Raw genomic sequence first — 15,644 nt, 5'->3', positions numbered from 1 at the left:
TCTCCCTCCCCTCCTTATCCCAGTTACCAATTTACACTTTCACGGCATAGACCGCTCTGCTAGAAGGAGAACAGCATTAGCCCTAAATTCGACACGGGTTGTTTTTCTGTGTTTGCTTACAGCCCTAGATCTTATTAACATTTGTATAGATTTTTCACACATTCAACACAATAATGAACAAACACAGACAATACCACACAATGTCGTATAACTAGGTCTCTCACTTTAGGTGTAAGTTACATACCCCCAAGTCTACTCTAAATTTGCTGTAGTTATTTCACTTCCTAGAACTTTAGATGGATATAATGTCAGGGGTCATTTATTTATTGATAGAAAATCTTTATTTAGAAGTTGCTGATTGAAGTACAAAAGTAAGAATAATGTATTATCTGTGAATTTATAGAAGTACTGTAGTTATGTTTACAGCTTCCAATTGACTTCTAGACTTATAAAATGTCGAAGGAAAAGTAAACACAGTGTTCCACAATGAGGATTTTTTTAGAAGATGTGTTTTTTATTCAAAGAACCATCCCTTTAACAGATCCTTAACATGTTTAGTTGTTTACTGTTTAGCCTAAAGTATGACCAGGGAAAACTCTGGGCTGTAGTTATAAAGTATATAGGCCATCATTTGGGTCCCAGAATTTTTCCTGTTAAGATCACACCGTGAGGAACAACTCAGGCCCTATTCAAGTGACTAAACTGTGATTGGTCAACCCCTGAGCAGAAGGGGGCACGTCATGTCATGGTTGTTTCTTAAGTGCACTCCGACATAGTGCACTACTTTTGACTGAAGATCTATGGGCCCTGGTCAAAAGGTAGTGCATGGGCCTCTGTTCAAAGTTAGTGCACTCCCTACATAGTGTCAAAAGTAGTGCACTATACATAGTGTCAAAATTAGTGCACTCTAGGAATTGGGTGGCATTTGGCACGTAGGTCATGTCATGTCTCATCTCAGCTATGCTTCACTGCACTGATGATGAGCGGGGCCGCGTTCTTTCCCTCTTGATTGAGACAGGGGCTGAAGATGGGGTACAAACTCTCATTAAAGGTATCCTCAAATGTGAAGAGGTGCGCGTGCGTCTTGACGTCGTAGAACGACACCTGGCCGCCTTCGTAGTCGAGGAAGATCCCGATCTTCTGGGGGTGAGAGGCCAGCTGTAGGGCCAGTCGGGTGGAAGCCAGAGCCTTGACCTCCCCACTTTTCAGCCACAGGCACCAGTACCTATGTGATGAAATGAGATGAGATTAGTATTCTTGCTAAATATTACATCCATACAATTATGGGAGTTGATCACTATATATTTCAATTAAAATTAGATTAGTGTTTTGCCACACTGATAAGTCATGATCTCTCTTAAACTTTTTGAAATCCTTTGAATGTGAAACCCTGTATGTGTTTTGTGCATACATTTGTTGAGGGATGTGTAGATTTTGATTTTACTTTTGAATCCTTCAAAATGTATGGAATTTCAATTCAAAAAGTAAAAACATAATTTAAAAAAGGCCCCAGTACCCTCCATTGGGGCTCAGCTTGATCTCTCCCTTCCGGCGGGCCGATGCTCGCACCACGCCCACGGTCCAGGCGGTCTTACGACCCACATCGACCTCCCAGTAATGGCGTCCCGAGGAGAGGCACTCGCATGCGAGCACGAAGAGGGCGGGGTTGAAGCGGTCAGGGCCTTCTGGCTGGTTGTGCTTTCGTTCCTCGTACATCACCTGGCGACCGTCATCTGACAGGACGAGGTTCCTCTGGGCTGTGCCCGGGTCCAGGAACACCTCACCTGGAGGGGAGGAGCAGAGAGAGAGAGAGAAGCCGGTTGAGAACACTGCTGGTTCTACTGAGAACAGCATTGATTCTTATGAGAACAGTGTAAGTCCTATTTAGAAGAGGGTCGGTTCTATTGTAAACAGTCTGAGTTCCATTTAAAGCAATGTAAAACACTCTAGAGTAAACAACATATCACTTTCTTTCCACTAATACTGTATAGGTTTGTATCCTTCCAAACTGTGCTGCCACCATGTGGTGCACAGTAGACAGAGCAGAAAAACTGAGGATCAACAAAGCCTATGCTAAGGTTAACTAAAACACAAAGTTGTTTCAAAGAGGAGTATTTATATCCCAATAATTAAACTTGCAAGTCAAATTCCCACCACTCTTTAAAAAGAGAAAAAGGGAACTCTAACTGTACTCACTTGCATAGTTCTGCAGCTTTCTTAGCTCTGTAAAGGAGAGAGAGAGACACACACAGTCAGAGACAGAGAGAGGGAGAGAGAGAGAAAGAGGGAGAGAGCGACAGTCAGTCAGAGAGGGAGTCAGAGAGTGAAAATCAGTCAGAGAGAGAGAGAGAAAGAAAGCGGGAGAAAGAGGGAGAGAAGGAGGAATGAGAGAGAGAGACAGTCAGAGAGGGAGTCAGAGTCAAAGTCACAGCAGACACGTGTTGGAATTGGAGGCAAACAGACCGTGCTAATCCCACCACCTGTGGGGGTATCAGTCTGACAGCCTGTTGTTGCCAGCTCATTACTGACAGATGGCTGAACTTTGGCATCTACTGTACTTCACTATGTATCCCATCTGATGACTCACTCTCTATATAGAGGTGCCAGTCTAATGACCTAGATACCTAGATATCTCTGATTGAGTCGCACCTAGACATTGATCTAAGGTCAGTTTTGTGTTTTTTCTGCACTATAGTTGAGGTAAGGACTTGAGGAAGGGAAGCTGATTCTAAATCAATGCTAATGGCTACAGCTAACTTGTACCTGGAGAGATGGGATTTGGACACAGGAAGTGAGGTCACACAACAGGAAGCAAGTGACTATGTTTGTCTCTGGAATTACACTTTTTTTAAACATATTGCTCCGCTTTTTAATAGCACCTTATACTGTAGGAAGTGCACTACTGTACATGGCAAACAGGGTAAGATTTGCTCTATGTAATAATAGCAGATTTTGCCCACCTTTTCCATACAGCCTCTTGATTTCTTCCTGGATCTTGTCGACGAGAGCACTGACGGATGATTGGATGGTACCCAGGTACAGGTCAGTGTTCACACTCACTCCTGACCAATCAATGGGCTCCGGGAGGAGCGCTAGGGCGGACAGTCTCTGCAGGAGAGGACAAGGCGGGGTTTAAGCAGTGGTGGAAAAAGTACTAAATTGTCATACTTGAGTAAAAGTAAAGATACCTTAACAGAAAATTACTCAAGTAAAAGTGAAAGTCACCCAGTAAAATACTACTTGAGTAAAAGTCTAAAAGTATTCTGTTTTAAGTATACTTAAGTATCAAAAGTAAATTGAATTGCTAAAATGTACTTAAGTATCAAAAGTAAAAGTAAAATAATATATAATTTCAAGTTCCTTATATTAAGCAAACCAGATGGCACAATTTTTTATATTTGTTATTGACGGATAGCCAGGGGCACACTTCAACACTCAGACATAATTTACAAACAAAGCATTTGTGTTTAGTGAGTCCGCCAGATCAGAGGCAGTATGGGTGACCAGGGACATTCTCTTGATAAGTGTGTGAATTGGACCATTTTCCTGTCAAAATGTAACGAGTAATTTTGGGTGTCAGGGAAAATGTATGGAGTAAAAAGTGAATGTAGTGTAAAAGTAAAAGTTGCCAAAAATATAAATAGTAAAGTAAAGTACAGATACCCTAAAAAAACAACTTAAGTAGTATTTTAAAGTAATTTTACTTAAGTACTTTACACCACTGGGTTTAAGAGAGCATGTGGGTCTCTCTCTCTGTGTTTCTGTGTGTATGTATCTCCTCGTTGTGTTGTAGCCTACCTGGAGGAAGATGACTTTGTCCTGGTTCTGTGCCAGGGCTTCCAACTCCTCGTTCCTCTTCCTGAGATGACTCAGGTCGCTCTCCAGTCCTCGGGCCAGCTCCTGGGCATGCCTCTCAGCCTCGCGCTGCCTCATAGCGATCAGGTCCACCAGCTCAGCTTGGCTCTGCTCCACTAGACACTGAAGCTCCGCGTACACCTGCCAGCTCTCCTCCAACTCCTTCTGAGCACTGCTCTAAAGACATAGTAGAGGTTATAGCTAAACATACCGAGAGGTTATAGTGGCATATTGTTGCAAATTGTCGTGCAATTAAACTGAACGTCTTTACTTCAGATCAACATGTTAACAACTCGTCCAAAACTCACTCATCCAATCCTCACACTCCTCACACACAACGTGAGCCTGATACATTCTTAACCGAGATTAAGTGGCATACAGAGACACATCTCTAGCTCCTTCTGAGAACTGCTCTAAAGATACATAGAGATGGTAGAAGAGGTTATAGGGACAGAGACATACTGCAGAGACATACACACCAGAGACATACAGCAACACCTGCCAGCTCTCCTCCAGTTCCTTCTGAGCACTGCTTAATAGTCAGAGATGGACTAGGTTATAGAGACATACTGCACATAAAGTAGCATACTGCAGCATCAATAGCGATAGCAGCTCTCTCCCAACTCCCTCTGGGCACTGCTCTTAAGATGGGGAGATATGGGAGAGAGGTTTTAGAGTTAAAACACACAGCAGCCTGAGGTAGGTGTTTGAGTGATGTGAAATAACTCTAAAGCTGTCGAAGCTCTGTTTGGCACACATGCAGCACAACTGGCCTAACCGGGTTGACTGTCCTATAGGCAAATATCTACCTGCTTGAGTTGAAGGAAACAGTACGTGTTTTGTTATGTTTCCTTTCCACGTCACACGTTCATGTGATAAAATATGGAAAGAGTATAATATTACCTAGTTGTAGGCATTTGAGGACAAGAGATTGAAAGGTTATGAGAGCACAGGAAATCAAAACCTATGAAAAAAAAACAAAGCAGATCATCTCTCTCTCCCTTTCTCTAAGTCAGAAAGGTCACCCACCAAGATATCCGCTCCCATTGTAACCTCATCCTCATTGTATTTTTAAATATGGGTCAAGCGGACCACAGTCGCACTGCACTCTATTTACAGTCAATATCGGACCAGGAGACTTGTCACCCAGTGTAGCTGTGAACGTAGGCTGGCTTGGTAAATAACCAACACTGCTGATGAATTTGAGAGCGTTTACATTCCTACAGCCCTATCTCTCAAGCTGTTTACCTAAACAAGTGGCGTGGTGACCGTTTTGTTGTGTTTGAATCCCGGATTTCTTCACACAGTAATTCTATCTGCTAACCTCTTTTCTGCAAAGGGAGTTTCCAGGAGGTTGTAGGTAAGGACTATAGGGTAAAAACAGGGCGAGGGGACACAGGTAAATGTTTGCACTTGCCACACCGGTTAGTCTGCCTAGTCTTAGGGGGTGGACCAGAGCCATTACAAAACAACCAAATAATGATTTCTATGGTAGCCTAGAGTAGGGACACTGTGTTATATGGGGACACTGTATTGTATGGGACACTATGGGGGGATGCGACTATGTGGATTTATTTTATTTATACATTGTAAGTTTATTCATCCATATGTCCGATCAAGACCAATATTTATTTTACAGAAATAATAGAACCTAAAAAACAAAAAGCCAGGGTCAAGAGGTAGTATGACAATCAGCCATAGCTTACTTTAAAACGGGTAGGCAACAGAGTGATGAATTTTTTATTTTAATGATTTTAGTTTTGGGGGGGAAAAAAGACAAAAATCTGCAGGAATTCCGCATTTAAAAAAAAGTAGTGATTGTTTCTCAATGTAATCAAGGTATGAAATTATTGTATTTTCTAATTCAATCTCTTTTTGTGCTTAGTTGTGGTAAAATTGCAGTGTGCAAATTATTATAATTATGTTCCGGCCACCGACCATCCGCTCTGACAAAAATTGGCCTGCGGCTGAATCTAGAGGCCTGCCCCTGCTGTACTATTGGCTATTGTTGTTTTGCTATGTTTTTCCCTAATGAACACAACCCAGCTCACTCTCACTCAACCAAACAGCACAAAAGACAAAGTTGATGCATTTCGATGACATTAACATTTATACAATGGACTCACTTTGATGACCCGTATGGAATGTTTGATCTCCTCTAGCTTCTTGGTCCGCTCCTTGATCATGTATTTCAGCTCCGACCTCCTCTTGCCCAAATAATTCTGTGTGAGGGTAGGGTTCATATTCATAAAGCATCTCATGGTAGCTAATCTGGGGTCAGTTTTGTCTATTAAATCATAAGATTGCATCGACACTAGATTAACACCCAGATCCAAGAGATACTGTTTAATACTCTACATTATACACATAAGGCAGGTTTACTGGACTTCATTTACCAATTTTTACCAAACAATTTTAACATTTTTTTTGACATGTAAAGATACAAGCTGATATGGAGTAGTCTATGGGCTATAAACAGCTGTATAGTTAAGCAATAAGGCACAAGGGGGTTGGTATATGGCCAATATACCATGGCCAAGGGCTGTTCGTATGCACGACGCAACGCGGATTGCCTGGATACAGCCCTCAGCCGTGGTATATTGGCCATATAGCACAAACCCTGAGGTGCCTTATTGCTATTATAAACTGGTTACCAACGTAATTAGAGCAGTAAAAATGTATGTTTGTTACGAGGAGTGGAACAGGGGAACCCAAGAGCAGACTCAGACGAGGAGATTGGGATGAAGTAACCAAGGTATTTATTGAAACACAGGGGGAAGATGGAGTGCAGGCCAGGGGAAGCTCGGGCGGGTTGCAGGAAAGCAGGTGCTGAGGCTGGAGCGAGAGGGGTTGGGACAGGGTAAGCAGGTCCGGAGGGGAATCCAAGGGAGTAGTAGAGTGGGGAATCAAGGACAGAGTAGCAGGATGATGAGACGTGGAACTGGAGACAGGGACCAGAGTCAGAGCGGGCGGAATGAGCAGAGATTACGATCTGGCAGTGTGGAAGTGGCAGGGCTGAGTATTTGTAGAGTTCTTGATTAAGGAACAGGTTACAGCTGGTAGGGATCTGCTCTGACTCCAGTACACCTGTCTCTGCCCACCCAATCACACACACACACACAGAGATGGGGAGAGAGTACTGGGGGAGTGGTGGCAGTTCAAGGAGACACAGGATAAGCAGGGCGTTGCGTGAGCAAATGTGACAATGTTTTGTCATACCCAGGGTATAAAGTCTGATATACAACGGCTGTCAGCCAATCAGCATTCAGGGATAGAACCACCCAGTTTATATTGTAACTTTTACTATGGGCATTACTCTATCAATGCAATTTTGACCCACGATGGTCTCCAGAGCGCCACAAGACTGCGAGAGAAACAACCTCATCAGCTAAAATGTAAACCTGCTGAGCTAAAGCCTGCCTTTCTATCTGCCTACTATCCCCTTCCACCCTACCACCCTGTTCTCCCGTGGACTCACCATCTTTTTCTTCCACTCGCGGTCAACAGAGACGATCTCGTGAGTCTTGTGGGTGGCCTCGGCACAGGAGATACAGACACAGCCGTGGTCGTTGCGGCAGTAGACCTCCAGCAGGCGCTCATGTTTCTTACAGATCTTCTCCTCCAGATGATGCACAGGCTCCACGAGGCGGTGAAACGTCAGAGACTTCACCTTCCTGTGTTAACGTTCATTTTAGGTTAGGTGTGCCGCCGGTAACAAAGGAATGGTGTGCTTTTCTGGGCATATTCATGTAGTCTTTGGTATTCCAAACAAGGAAAGGGGACTCCCATAAATTACTGCTGCAACAAGATTTTATTTAATCACCTTTCACCTTTTTTGGAATTCCAAGGACACAACAGGGGATGTTTATCTAAATCTCACAGTTAGATTTACAATGACATGAAACGTGAATGAAATAAAGAGAAGAAGAAAAAAGCTAATCAATTATTTGTGTTATTTCTCACTTATGATGTCGGAGATGTGCCTCACAGAATGACCCTGGACAGTTGAGACACGACTTCAGTGCCTTCATCTTCCTCCCAATGCACGCATCACACGGCACCTCGCCTGCCCGGGCAAACTCTCCACCCTCCGCCGCAGCTGCTGGTGACTCTCCGTGAACCCTGTGACCCGCCACCGGACTCCCAGCCACCGCACCCCCCTTCGTGTTTGGTGAAACAGCCCCTACTTCGAGGCCCTGGAACTGGGCAGCGATCTCGGCGAGGACCCGGTTGATGCTGAGCTCCGGCCTGCGGCTGTAGCTCTTCTTACACATGGGGCACAGGAACTTCTTGCTGTGGTCCCAGTAGCCCTTTGGAGGAGGAGGAGCAGAAGAATAAGGTTATTGATTCATTTTCCTTATAGTCCATGAAAACACACACACACCCACGAGGGGTTGGAATAACAGCGTCAGTTTCAGCCACCCCTCATAGCCGGGTTCTTCTCTATTGCTCTAGTTTTTCCTAGCCCCTGAACTTTTGCTTCTGCTTTGCCTACTCTTTGGGCTCTAGGCCAGGTAACTGCAAAGTACTTTGTGATAACTGCTCATGTAACAAGGGCTTTATAAAGTAAATGTGATACCTGCAGACAGGCCTTGCAGAAGCTGTGTCCGCAGGAGGTAGAGACGGGCTCCACGAAGACCTCCAGGCAGATAGAACACTGGAACGACTCCTCCAAAAGGGTGCCCCCCCTACCTGGGGAACTCACACCTGATGGGGGGAGAGAGAGAGAGAGAACGAGAGAGAGCGAGAGAGAGTGGGTGAGACAGAGACCGTGTGTGTGGGTGAGTGAGTGTGTAAGAGAGACAGAGAGAGAAAATGAGAGGAATGAGAGGAGAGAGGTGAGAGAGAGAGTGTTAATGGCTGCTTAACCAAAAAGCCAGGAAATTCAAAAGAGCTCAACAGCTCTAACTTCATCCACGCACTACCCCCGATTTTAAACACAAATACAAACACGAACACAAGGCTCGCTCACTCCTATCAGGAACACTCTGGTCAAAGGTAGTGAGTGCACTGTGCCTATATAAACTGAAATGACACCAGCCATGTTTCAATAAATGCCTTTTCAACTTCAAATAACAATACTCTTTTAGCAAAACTTCAGCTCCTCAAATACAGGAAGTTGGACATTTTAAAGTGACAGCATATGGCAGAATCACCAATGTCAATTTCTACACAAGTATCATCAAATTCATGCAAAAAAATTACCAAAGAAATGACGCTAATAATTCACATTGACTTTCAAACACAATGTGGGACCTTGATAATTTCTCCTCCCACACCATTGAGTCAGACTTTTGTACATTATGTTCCATACTACATCAATATTTCTTTAAACAGACTGATGAAAACGATTCAACCATATACTATGAAAAAACTCCTATGTCCAAAAAAGTTTACAATCATTACTGGTAACCAATTCGAGGATAACCTATGAGATTGCGATTGAATAACAGGCCTATGAAAGGGATCAAAGGTCATTATATATAAAAGTATATAACTTACGCTGCATGCTGATTAAGTTCTCCTGATTTTCTTGTGTGAGTCCACACAGTGCCGTGTCTCTGTATAGTCCTTTGGGTGTTGGAGCCCCACACCACTGTATTATACAGGCCGTCTGTCTATATAAATCCACAACAGGTTTTGGCCCTGTGAAAACGAACTCACTACAATGCCCCACCCGCTCTCTCTCAACATCACATGCCCTGCAGTAACTCTCTTTTCCCCTTTTCCTTTGCACTGAGTAATATGCACTCTGTGGGTGTGTCCAAACTTCACCTGGGCCTGTATTTACAAAGCAGAAGTGCTGATCTAGGATCAGGCCCCTTTGTCCACATAATCATATTCATTATGGTTAAAATGCAAAGCTGATCCTAGATTAGCAATCCTAATCAGATACTTTATGACTACAGTACCTAGTAGAAAATGTGTGCCTCCCTCATCTCTACCTTTTCTCACACCCTCCTCCCCCCAATAGCCAGAAATCCCAATGGGCGTGTAGACATCTACAAATCACTTTCCCTCATAAATATCTACTCAATATTATTTGTAGATCAGCCTGTCACAATTTACCCAAGATACATCACGGTTTTGATGCTTTCGAACACAGCCAAGCACTCCAGAAGCAAGTCTGATTAATCAGGCTGTAATACCAAATGAATTAGTATATACAGCCTGAAACAAATGTCTGCATAATCATGTAAATGTTCCTTACAAGCCAGAATATTTAATAAAATTACATTTAACTTACTCTACCAACTTGTCTGTGAGGTTTCTCCTTCAGCTGCTTGAAATTTGATACAAAATATCCACAGGAAAGTATTGCTTACCCGACTTTTTAGAGACTGTAGATATACGTTTCAATAGGTATATGGTTCAAGTCGGCACTGAGGTAAAATTAGTTTTATATTGGATATTTGGTTTTCTCTTGTAAATGGCTATTGAACCAAGCATGCCATGGTAATGAAAATGGTGTATTCTGAATCAGGGAAGGATGGAGAACAATCCACCCTTTTTTCAAACAAGGGACCTCTGGCTTTCTCATTCTATGTTTTTTTTAGAAGGAGGCGAAGAGAGATGATAGAGGGCACGAGGAGTATGCAAATAAGATTCTCCCTTTTAATCTGTTCAGGATGCTCATTTAGAGAAAGCTTAGGCTGGTGTGACATTTTGACTCTGTGTTTTGAAAAGTAGGGGCCACAATTTCTGCTCAAATATTTTTTATTGAACACACACAAGAATGGTGTATAGGTACTTTGTAGAAAAGACAAGTATGCAATTCGTATATACAGTAAACATACAAGAGCAGACAGATACAAAAAGACCCAGAGTTCGAGGTAAAAAATAACACAAAATAAGATACAGTGCCTTCGGAAAGTATTCAGACGCCATGACTTTTTCCACATTTTGTTACGTTACAGCCCTATTCTAAAATGAATTAAATAACAAAAAATGTTCATCAATCTACACACAATACCCCATAATGACGAAGCGAAAGCAGGTTTTTAGAATGTTGGTAAATGTATTAAAAATAAAAAACAGAAATACCTTATTTACATAAGTATTCAGACCCTTTGCTAAATGATACGAAATTGAGCTCAGGTGCATCCTGTTTTCATTGATCATCCTTGAGATGTTTCGAAAACTTGAACGAAGTCCACATGTGGTAAATTTGCCTTTGATGAGACACAGAGACCACAGGCCTTGGTTGGGGTTCGCCACAATGAACTCTTTCCTCCCCAGATTTCCAGAAATCCTGATTCCAGGAATCTTTCAACTGGGATTTCTGAAAAGCCAGGGATGTTTTTGAAGTTAGTGGTTTTTGCAGCACTAGATGACATGTTATGTCTTCTGTGATGATGTGTTGCAGAATATGTGATATTATGCTGTCTGCCTTTTATAACTTTTCTATTGTGTGTGACGTGGAGCTTGTGATGCAAAACCAAATAATAAAGTAACATGTCATCTCTTCTCATCTCACCTCCCAATAGTGTTTTCCAGAGCTGAACTAGTCGTAATCCAAGACACAAACATCTTTGATGAATCTTTCTGGCTTTTGTTAACCTTCTGTTTCTTTGGTGATTTCAAGACTTCTTTCCCATCTAGAGAGACGATGAGCCAAGGGCCTGCATATGGAGTGATATTAGTGCCAACAGAAACAGAATTTGTATTCAGAAATTGAATTACTCTGAATGCATATATTGGATTAGTATTTAATACTTAATACAGTGCATACACTCTGTTCAAAGGTTTGGGGTCACTTAGAAATGTCCTTGTTTTTGAAAGAAAAGCACATTTTTGGTCCATTAAAATAACATCAATTTGATCAGAAATACAGTGTAGACATTGTTAATGTTGTAAATGACTATTGTAGCTGGAAACGGCTGATTTTTTATGGAATATCTATATATGTAGGCGTACAGAGGCCCATTATCAGCAACCATCACTCTTGTGTTCCAATGGCACGTTGTGTTAGCTAATCCAAGTTAATAATTTTTAAAGGCTAATTGATCATTAGAAAACCATTTTGCAATTATGTTAGCAAAGCTAAAAACTGATGTCCTGATTAAAGAAGCCATAAACTGGCCTTCTTTAGAATAATTGAGTATCTGGAGCATCAGCATTTCTGGGTTCGATTACAGGCTCAAAATGGCCAGAAACAAAGGACTCTCTTCTGAAACTCGTCAGTCTATTCTTGTTCTGAGAAATGAACGCTATTCCATGCGAGAAATTGGCAAGAAACTGAAGGTCTCATACAACACTGTGTACTACTCCCTTCACAGAACAGCGCAAATTGGTTCCAACCAGAATAGAAAGAGGAGGGGGAGGCCATGGTGCACAACTGAGCAAGAGGACAAGTACATTAGATTGTCTAGTTTGAGAAACAGACGCCTCACAAGTCCTCAACTGGCAGCTTCATTAAATAGTACCCGCATTTGATTAATTGTTCAGCGGTCTTATGGCTTGGGGGTAGAAGCTGTTATGGAGCCTTTTGGTCCTAGACTTGGCGCTCCGGTACTGCTTGCCGTGCGGTAGAAGAGAAAACAGTCTATGACTTGGGTGACTGGAGTCTTTGACAATTTTTTGGGCTTTTCTCTGACACCGCCTTGTATATAGGTCCTGGAAGGCAGGAATCCTAGCCCCAGTGATGTACTGGACCGTACGCACTACCCTCTGTAGAGCCTTACAGTCAGATGCCGAGCAGTTACCATACCAGGTGGTGATGCAACCAGTCAGGATGCTCTCGATGGTGCAGCTGTATAACTTTTTAAGGATCTGGGGACCCATGCCAAATCTTTTCAGTCTCCTGAGGGGGAAAAGGTGTTGTCGTGCCCTCTTCATGACTGTCTTGGTGTGTTTGGACCATGATAGTTCGTTGGTGATGTGAAAGGAACTTGTCAAAGGAACTTGAAAAACTCTCGACCCGCTCCACTACAGCCCCGTCGATGTTAATGGGGCCTGTTTCCTGTAGTCCACGATCAGCTCCTTTGTCTTGTTCACATTGAGGGAGAAGTTGTTGTCCTGGCACCACACTGCCATGTCTCTGACCTCCTCCCTATAGGTTGTCTCATCATTGTCGATGATCAGGCCTACCATTGTTGTGTCATCAGCAAACTTAATGATGGTGTTGGAGTCGTGTTTGGCCACGCAGTCGTGGGTGAACAGGGAGTACAGGAGGAGACTAAGCACACACCCCTGAGAGGCCCCAGTGTTGAGGATCAGCGTAGCAGCGTAAGTTAAGGACCCTATTTTTTATTTAACATTTATTTAACTAGCCAAGTCAGTTAAGAATAAATTCTTATTTACAATGATGGCCTAGGAACAGTGGGTTAACTGCCTTGTTCAGGGGCAGAACAACAGATTTTTAACTTGTCAGCTCGGGGATTTGTTCTAGCAACCTTTTGGTTACTGGCCCAACACTCTAACCACTAGGCTACCTGTTTAGTCCCAGGGTCCTTAGCTTAGTGATGAGCTTTGTGGGCACAATGGTGTTCAACGCTGAGGTGTAGTCAATGAACAGCATTCTCGCATAGGTGTTCCTTTTGTCCAGGTGGGAAAGGGCAGTGTGGAGTGCGATTGAGGTTGGGTCATCTGTGGATCTGTTGGGGTGGTATGCAAATTGGAGTGGGTTCTAGGGTATCCGGGAGGATGCTGTTGATGTGAGCCATGACCAGCCTTTCAAAGCACTTTATGGCTACTGACGTGAGTGTTCCGGGGCAGTAATCTTTTAGGCACGTTACCTTCCTTGGGCACAGGGACTATGGTGGTCTGCTTGAAACATGTAGGTATTACAGACTCAGGGAGAGGTTGAAAATGTCAGTGAAGACACTTGGCAGTTGTTCCGCGCATGCTTTGAGTACACATCCTGGTAATCCATCTGGCCCCACGGCTTTGCTAATGTTGACCTGTTTAAAGGTCTTGCTCACGTCGGCTACCGAAAGCGTTATCACAAAGTCGTCCAGAACAGCTGGTGCTAGGATTCAATCTTAATCCTGTATTGACACTTTGCTTGTTTAATGGTTCATCTGACGGCATAGCAGGATCTCTTGTAAGCATCCGGATTAGTCTCCCGCTCCTTGAAAGTGGCAGCTCTAGCCTTTAGCTCGATGCGGATGTTGCCTGTAATCCATGGCTTCTGGTTGGGATATGTACGTACGGTCACTGTGGGGACGACGTTGTCAATATACTTATTGATGAAGCCGATGACTGAGATGGTATACTCCTCAATGTCATTTGATGAATCCCGGAACATATTCCAGTCTGTGCTAGTAAAACACCTGTAGTGTAGCATCCACATCATCTGATCATATCCGTATTGAGCGAGTCACTGGTACTTCCTGCTTTAGTTTTTGCTTGTAAGCAGGAATCAGGAGGATAGAATTGTGGTCAGATTTGCCAAATGAAGGGGGGAGAGCTTTGTATGCATCTCTGTGTGTGGAGTGAAGGTGGTCTAGAGTTTTCTTTCCTCTGGTTGCACATGCGACATGCTGGTAAAAATGATTTAAACTGATTTAAGTTTGCCTGCATTAAAGTCCCCAGCCACTAGGAGCACCACTTCTGGATGACAATTTTCTTGTTTGTTTATGGCCTTATACAGCTGGTTGAATGCAGTCTTAGTGCCAGCATCGGTTTGTGGTGGTAAATAGACGGCTACGAATAATATAGATGAGAACTCTCTTGGTAGATAGTTTAGTCTACAGCTTATCATAAGGTACTCTACTTCAGGCGAGCAATACCTTGAGACTTCTTTAATATTAGACATTGCGCACCAGCTGTTATTGACAAATAAATAGACAAATAAATAGACACACACCCCCGGCCCTCGTCTTACCAGACATAGCTTCTCTGTCCTGCCGGTGCATGGAAAATCCCACCAGCTCTATATTATCTGTGTCGTCATTCAGCCACGGCTCAGTGAAACATAAGATGTTACAGTTTTTAATGTCCCGTTGGTAGTATAATCTTGATCATAGGTCATCCATTTTATTTTCCAATGATTGCACGTTGGCCAATAGAACGGATGGCAATGGGAGTTTACTCACTCGCCTATGAATTCTCAGAAGGCAGCCCAGCCCAACCTTCTCTCTGTCCTGGATCATCTGCTGAACCTCTGCCTCAGTGTGCTTGACATGGACCTGAGGAAACAATCATAAAAAATTGTAATCAATCCGGTAACTTTCCCAAAACTCTTAGGTTTTCCAGAAATCCCAGTTGGAAGATTCCTAGACTCAGGAGGAAATACACAGGAAACCCAGGAACCCCAAAAATGGGATTTCTGGACAACCCCAAAATAAAAAATGATTTAAAAAAGGAAATCAAACCAAATTATTTCCTCAAATTCACTTTCCTCAACTGCTTACAGTTAAAAAAATATATATAATTGTAGATTTTATAATAGTGCTGAAGGATCTTGTGGAAAACAACGTACCCTCTTTATTTCCGTCACTTTTTCTACGGTTAAAATAAAATGTTTATTGTGGTCTGTCTCAGCACAGAGGTGACACAGAAACATCTGGTCGTTCTGACGGAACATGTCCAGTAGCCTCTCATGCTTCTTACAAATCCTGTTCTCTAGATTCTTCACGGGGTCCACCAGCTTGTGTCTCTCCAGAGTCATCACTCTCTGATGAGGCTCCAGGTGAGTCTCACAGTAGGAGGTCAGACACACCAGGCAGGACTTCAGGGCCTTCTGCTTCTTCCCAGTGCAGACGTCACAGGCCACATTCCTAGGACCAGCGAACGTGGGGCGCTTCAGATCTTTAACACTCATAGACTTAAAATGATTAACTACT

General features: G+C 43.1%; 1 protein-coding gene and 1 long non-coding RNA gene across 3 annotated transcripts; both read right to left on the bottom strand.

Annotated features, from left to right (window-relative positions):
- Window positions 1-493: 493 nt before the first annotated feature.
- Window positions 494-9,933, bottom strand: LOC115198523 (E3 ubiquitin-protein ligase TRIM39). Of its 2 annotated transcripts, XM_029760501.1 has the most exons (11): window positions 9,358-9,933; window positions 8,435-8,562; window positions 7,819-8,165; window positions 7,334-7,529; window positions 5,982-6,077; window positions 3,799-4,032; window positions 2,961-3,108; window positions 2,197-2,223; window positions 1,517-1,784; window positions 908-1,225; window positions 494-782 (listed from the first exon to the last, which is right to left on the bottom strand). In XM_029760501.1, exons 1-10 carry the CDS (start codon window positions 9,362-9,364, stop codon window positions 955-957), a joined length of 1,722 nt encoding a protein of 573 aa, XP_029616361.1. In that variant the 5' UTR covers window positions 9,365-9,933; the 3' UTR covers window positions 494-782; window positions 908-954. The 2 variants fall into 2 exon arrangements, with proteins under 2 accessions (XP_029616361.1, XP_029616360.1); XM_029760500.1 differs by having other exon boundaries at window positions 494-1,225; window positions 9,358-9,932.
- Window positions 9,934-10,554: 621 nt separating this feature from the next.
- LOC115197914 (uncharacterized) lies at window positions 10,555-14,726 on the bottom strand. The gene is made up of 3 exons (XR_003879108.1): window positions 14,684-14,726; window positions 11,333-11,477; window positions 10,555-11,137 (listed from the first exon to the last, which is right to left on the bottom strand). It is a non-coding gene; the product is annotated as an uncharacterized LOC115197914 (long non-coding RNA).
- Between the last annotated feature and the right edge of the window lie 918 nt (window positions 14,727-15,644).

The sequence above is a fragment of the Salmo trutta genome, chromosome 8 (assembly GCF_901001165.1).
Source record: "Salmo trutta chromosome 8, fSalTru1.1, whole genome shotgun sequence".
Taxonomy (NCBI): domain Eukaryota; kingdom Metazoa; phylum Chordata; class Actinopteri; order Salmoniformes; family Salmonidae; genus Salmo; species Salmo trutta.
The sequence above is the reverse complement of the archived record's forward strand: the minus strand, read 5'-3'. Positions and strand labels throughout refer to the sequence as shown.

What these genes read in the sequence shown, in the direction of transcription:
- LOC115198523 (XM_029760501.1), bottom strand. An exon ending in TCTGCAAGGCCTGTCTGCAG is followed by an intron (nt 8,166 to 8,434) that starts GTATCACATTTA and finishes CCTCCTCCAAAG; the next exon opens with GGCTACTGGGACCACAGCAA. An exon ending in CAAGAGGCTGTATGGAAAAG is followed by an intron (nt 2,224 to 2,960) that starts GTGGGCAAAATC and finishes TCTCCTTTACAG; the next exon opens with AGCTAAGAAAGCTGCAGAAC.